Source organism: Raphanus sativus, chromosome 6 (assembly GCF_000801105.2).
Source record: "Raphanus sativus cultivar WK10039 chromosome 6, ASM80110v3, whole genome shotgun sequence".
NCBI lineage: Eukaryota > Viridiplantae > Streptophyta > Magnoliopsida > Brassicales > Brassicaceae > Raphanus > Raphanus sativus.
In genome coordinates this window covers 619,635-625,120 of record NC_079516.1, presented here as the reverse complement: position 1 = coordinate 625,120, position 5,486 = coordinate 619,635, and the positions used below count along the sequence as shown (strand labels likewise).

Here is a 5,486-nt window from a genome sequence, read left to right as displayed (position 1 = left end):
CACCAGAGAAAAGGGAAAATATAAGTTTGGAATCCCACTAGATGGATCCGGTTCCTGCCTAGTACCAAATACATATAAACCATAACGACAAGAACTTGGCGTTAACTTTGAAACGGAGAATGAATACAAGTATCAGCAGATATAACAATTTATCTACAGAAAGTAATCAAGATGATTCCCTAAAGCTATTACTGGGCCTGGAAGTACTTTTGAAGTCCCATCCGTTCAAAGAACATTGATCATGTTTTACCGATCTAGATTTAAGACAACAGCACAGGGAAAGCGAGCAGTTGTGACAGCGTCAAGCCAATCTTTAAGTCTTTCTTTTGGTTCTGTGAGCTAAAAATATCGATAGCTAAACAACCAGGAACCCAAAGAAAAAACATGCACTTACAAAGATTGATAAAGAAAGACCTTACGTACTCTAAAGATTGTGGTAATATATTTCAGATACCCTGAGTTTCAATCTATGGATTTCCCTTTGCTATTTTCCCAAAACAACACCTTAGATATTGTCTTAAATGCAGTCTTTGGATGTCATCTTCCTCTACTATTTCCTTTCCTGCCAAACAGCTTCATATACACGTGTAAGTAGAGAACTCGAATGTTAAATATAAGCAGATATTGTACGATATCTCTTTCCATGCAGAAAGAAAATAGATTATATTTGGTTAAAACATGTAAAGGCTGGAGAGGATAAAAGCATCCAACTTCAGACTTCGAGTATCAGCCTACAAAGTTTGAAACCATAAGTGGAAAGAAACAACAAATTCCAGTACTCTACTATACGATAGACCTTTTTAAAGATTTACCAGTTAACATGAAAGCATCATCTATAGAAGCAATAAACCAATACTTCTGCCATCAATAAGAAAAAGAAATCGTACTCAACCTAGGTTCTAAATTATAGGACATCATCATCGAGACAAACAAGAAGAGTAATGTACCGTAGCTAACAAGTTACATAACAAGCTCTTTCAAGAGAGAAGCTAATGGACACAACATAACAAAGCTCTCTTATCACATCAACTTTGAGAGGACCATACTTTATAAAAGCCTCAAAACCTTCCATACTCAGCTCTAGTCACCTAAAAATTCATCAAAGTCACCAATAAATTCATCAAATTTCATAAAAGCTCCGAGCTTTCTAATGAAAGTTTACCTCTTGCATAAGGAGTTTGCTTGGAGCCTTGGATTGGGAGAAACCCTATTAACGTCTCCGTTTCCACCAGACCCAGAAGCAGAGCTCCTCACTATCAGACACATTATCATATAGTGGAGAGAGAAGAGAAACAGAGAGTACACATTATCCAGTGGATTAAAACATGTGTGTAGTTTAACGTTAATGATATGAGACGTAGCGTCGTTTTATAGGATTACAAACACCACGAAGTTTTCGTCTGATAAACGCTAACGATTAAAACTTTGATGACTATACACTATTACACCACACCGATTTACAAATAGTCAAATAGAAATGTTAATGGGCCGTGTCAACAAAAAATAGAGATGTTGCTCGGCCAGTAAACTATTTTTTTATATTGTGGCCTATAAAAATTTAAGGCCCAGTTTATGATTCGGTTGTAACACGATAACAATTATTTTATCGTCCATCCATGACATACAATTACACATATACATACAATTTGCCAATGTTCGTAATTTTCCTCTTGAGACAATAAGTCAATAACTAAGGTTAGCAAATTAAAAAACGAATATTGTTCAAATGGTTTTCTGATACGGTCCGGGTTTGTTAATAATCTCGGTGGATTTCATAATGTATTTCACATATCTATCGCCTAAAGTTACTTTTAAGACTGGCAGTTTGATCTACTTGCATCTACTTTACAATAAGATTAAATAAACTTTTTCGCAAATGTTATAATTATATATTAATATAACAAATTGTCAATTTAGACTTACTAGTTTTCCTATCACTATGCAATATATAGGAATTATGCGTCGCTTTCACAAGTGTTGTTTTCGTGGAGGCCGCTTCGGAAATCCACTAACGTATTAGTTTATTTGTTTGTGTAATCAACTTTTTGTAGTTTCTCACTTTCTTGTGTAATCAACTTGTTATCTAATTCAAGAATTATTATTTTAGACGTTTACTTTGATTTGCCTTACAAGTCTATAATAGTCTAATTTATAGATTTATGAAAAGATGTACCATTACTGACCGCAATTATATTTTGATGGCGATATCTAAACAACTGTGCGGCTTGGCTAAGAGGCTATTTTTTTTTGTCACAATAGCTAAGAGGCTATTTATTACCGGAAATTGAAGTCTTTTAGACCAGTAATAATTCTTTGTGTTATATCAATATGTTATTAGAAACAATGTATCGAATAATATAAGACATAAGACAATGTACAGTCGAATAAAAGGCAATTTATTACCCCTTTTTATCATATGAGATGCAAATTAATGTATTACAATAAGGACTCGGACGTGTCATGGTGTCATGACTGTCTAGACGGACATAGGTGGCCATTCTGCTGTACGTGGACACTCTACACGCCATCTCTCATGGTGATTGTGCACTATAGTGCCTTGGAAGCTTCTGCCATTGGTTGTCGGGGCCAACACAATCGTCGATACCGTTTTTCTTTTGGCATATTACTTAAAAAAAAAATTATTTTTTTTTTACTTAAAATTTTAAAACCAATCATTTACTAAAAATATGATAATTTATAGACAAATAATTTGTTATATGTTAAATCTTTTTGTTAATCAATAATCTACGTGGAATTCCACCAAAACAGTGGGTACAGACAAACTATCAAGAACTAACCAGTTAAAATAGTTCTCTAGTTTGCAAGCCAGTTACAAAAAAAAAAAATTGTGCTCTAGTAGTATGTGGACTTCGAAAACGTCAAGTAACCAGAGTCTACTGTATAAGAGACCTTATTATATTTTAACTTATTTCCTTGTGAATTAGATCTATTTTACTATTTATTTGAATATCTAAAATAAAAAATCTATCAATATATTGTATATCTTCTTTTAAATTACTCAAAACTTTTTACGGGGTTTTAGATATCCCTAATTTTTTAAATAAACTAATTGATTCATTTTAAAATATACTGTTCAAAACATTGGTTAAAACTATATTGTATTAAATTTAGTAAAAAAAACTATTGTATCCACATCAGATTTTAACATTTAAATAATAACTATTGAAAATTTGACACAAGAAAAACATAAGAAATAAACTGTTTTTCAAATAAAAGTTTTTGCACAGTCTTTCTTTTCATTTCCTCTTTCTTTTATTTATTTTATTAAAAATTATTTAAAGTTTTATCAATAATGATGCTCTAAGTTTAAGTTTGAAAAAAAATCAAAAAGGACAAAAAAGAGAACTTCTCAAATCAATTACTTCTCAAATCAATTAATAAGTCAAGATATTTACCACCGGCAAAATTGAATTAACCTATTAATTATTCACCTAATTATGCGTGGGGTTAACAAAAGCTGGCTATCACCGGGCCCCGCATACCAGACTAATCATAAAACCTCACGTGTCACGGCATCTAAATATCCAAGAACATTAAAGTAGGATGGGACGCACAGAATCACACCCCAGCCTGCACCTCCTATATAAGACCTTCATCAAATCTATTTTGAAAAAACTGAGAATCGTTCATCTTCTTCTTCCTCATCATCTCCTAATCCTCGCGTTAGTTTACGATTCAAAGAAACTCGCCAAGAACTGGATACTCTGGCGGATTCAGAGACCAAGAACCGAGACGTGGTTCTGAAGCTGTATGACGCCCTGAGATCTCGAGACGTCGAATCGGTTCACCGGATCCTAACCCCGGATCTCGACTACTGGTTCCACGGCCCTCCGCCGCACCAGTTTTTGATGCGCACGCTCACCGGCGCCTCTCCTCCCTTCGAGTTCGTGCCTCTCTCCGTCGTCTCCTTCGGATCAACCGTCATCGCCGAGGGCTGCGACGCCGCTAGCTCCGTCTCCTGGATCCACGCCTGGACCGTGTCGCATGGGATAATCGCTCAGGTGAGGGAGTACTCGAACACTTCTCTCACCGTCACGAGGATCGGTGGCGTCGTCTCCGGAAGGTCTACCGAGATTGCGCGCTCGCACTGCCCCTCCGTGTGGGAAAGCAAGTTCTCGGGTCGGGCGGGAAAATCCGTCCCGGGTCTGGTTCTCGCGATTTGAGGATTTGGTCAGTATTTTCGGTAAGGAAACAGCCACGTGGACTAATAACTAAATAAAGGCTGCTTACGTGTCGGTATCTGGTTGGTTTGTCGTTTATGTGAGGATTTGTGCGGTTGAAGACGCGGTGTGGGCTGCGTTTTGGCTGTCGCTAGTTCTTCATTTGTTTTTTTTTTAAATTTGCTTTATAATCGTGCTTTTGTATTTTAGTGGCTACAGCAAACATGGGGATACCCAAATTGGCTTGTGCCGTTGTGTCTGATGTAACGTTTGGTTATGTTATAATTGAAATAAAAATGTGCGTTTGGGATCTTATAATATTCGCTCAGCATTTTAGTAATACGAGATGTTGTGCATTTCTCGACAAGAAAAAGAATATAAAAAGCTGCCCATTTGGCTCATATGATCTCTGAGTGGATTAGCATGCCTTTAATGTGTCTGTGGCTTCACTGATTTTTAGTTTGGATAAAAAAATTGAGTTTACAAAGATATTAAAATTGAGTTTATGTACCTTATTCTACATCAAATCAACGCATAAACATTATAATGAGGATTATATGCATTGGATTCAGTTTATTTGGGGAGTTTGATGTGTTGAGATAAGAATTAACCAATTTTATGATTTGGATCTTTGAAATTGTTGAGATTTAACGACGTTAACTTTTTTGGTGAAATAAATATATAGTTTTATTAATTATGATCGTGGACGCAACGTAAACATCAAAAAAGTTTAATTGGGAAAGAGAAAGTTTCAGGAGAAATTGCCAAAAATACCATTTTCATAGTACCACTTTTCATGTTTACACTAACCACTTTTACCACTACTTTTAATGAAGAGTTTAGATTTGAAGGTTTAGGATTTAGGGTTAAGATTTGATGTTTTAGGGTTTAAGGTATATAGTTTAGGGTTTAGAGTTGAGGATTTAGGGTTTAGAGTTGAGGATTTAGGGTTTATAGTTTAGACTTTAGGGTTTAGGGTTTAGGATATTGAATTTAGGGTATATAGTTTAGGGTTTAGGGTTTAGAGTTGAAGATTTTGGGTTTAGGGTTCAGAATTGGAGATTTATTATTTAGAATTTGGGATTAGAATTTTGAAATGCATATAAAAACAAAGATATAAGAGTTTTTACCATTTTAATAAATAAGGTATTTTTGAAAATGTGTCTTTAGTGGTGGTAAAGATGAATAATGGTACCTTGAAAGTGGTATTTTTGAAAATTCCCCAAGTTTCAGAGGAAGCAACGAGGAAGGTCACTCCTGCGTCTTTTTTTTTTGTGTGGACGTGGACAGGCATTATCTCTCTTT

At 35.2% G+C, this 5,486-nt stretch overlaps 1 protein-coding gene and 1 long non-coding RNA gene across 3 annotated transcripts; one reads left to right on the top strand and one right to left on the bottom strand.

The window, feature by feature from the left end:
- On the bottom strand, positions 1-1,299 carry LOC108811054 (uncharacterized). 2 transcript variants are annotated; one of them, XR_008935160.1, is made up of 3 exons: positions 1,163-1,284; positions 948-1,088; positions 1-562 (listed from the first exon to the last, which is right to left on the bottom strand). It is a non-coding gene; the product is annotated as an uncharacterized LOC108811054 (long non-coding RNA). The 2 variants fall into 2 exon arrangements; XR_001943220.2 differs by lacking the exon at positions 1-562 and having other exon boundaries at positions 816-1,088; positions 1,163-1,299.
- A 2,325-nt stretch (positions 1,300-3,624) lies between these two features.
- LOC130496482 (senescence associated gene 20-like) lies at positions 3,625-4,501 on the top strand. Its single transcript, XM_056988557.1, has one exon. It carries the CDS (start codon positions 3,870-3,872, stop codon positions 4,182-4,184), a length of 315 nt encoding a protein of 104 aa, XP_056844537.1. The 5' UTR covers positions 3,625-3,869; the 3' UTR covers positions 4,185-4,501.
- Positions 4,502-5,486: the final 985 nt, after the last annotated feature.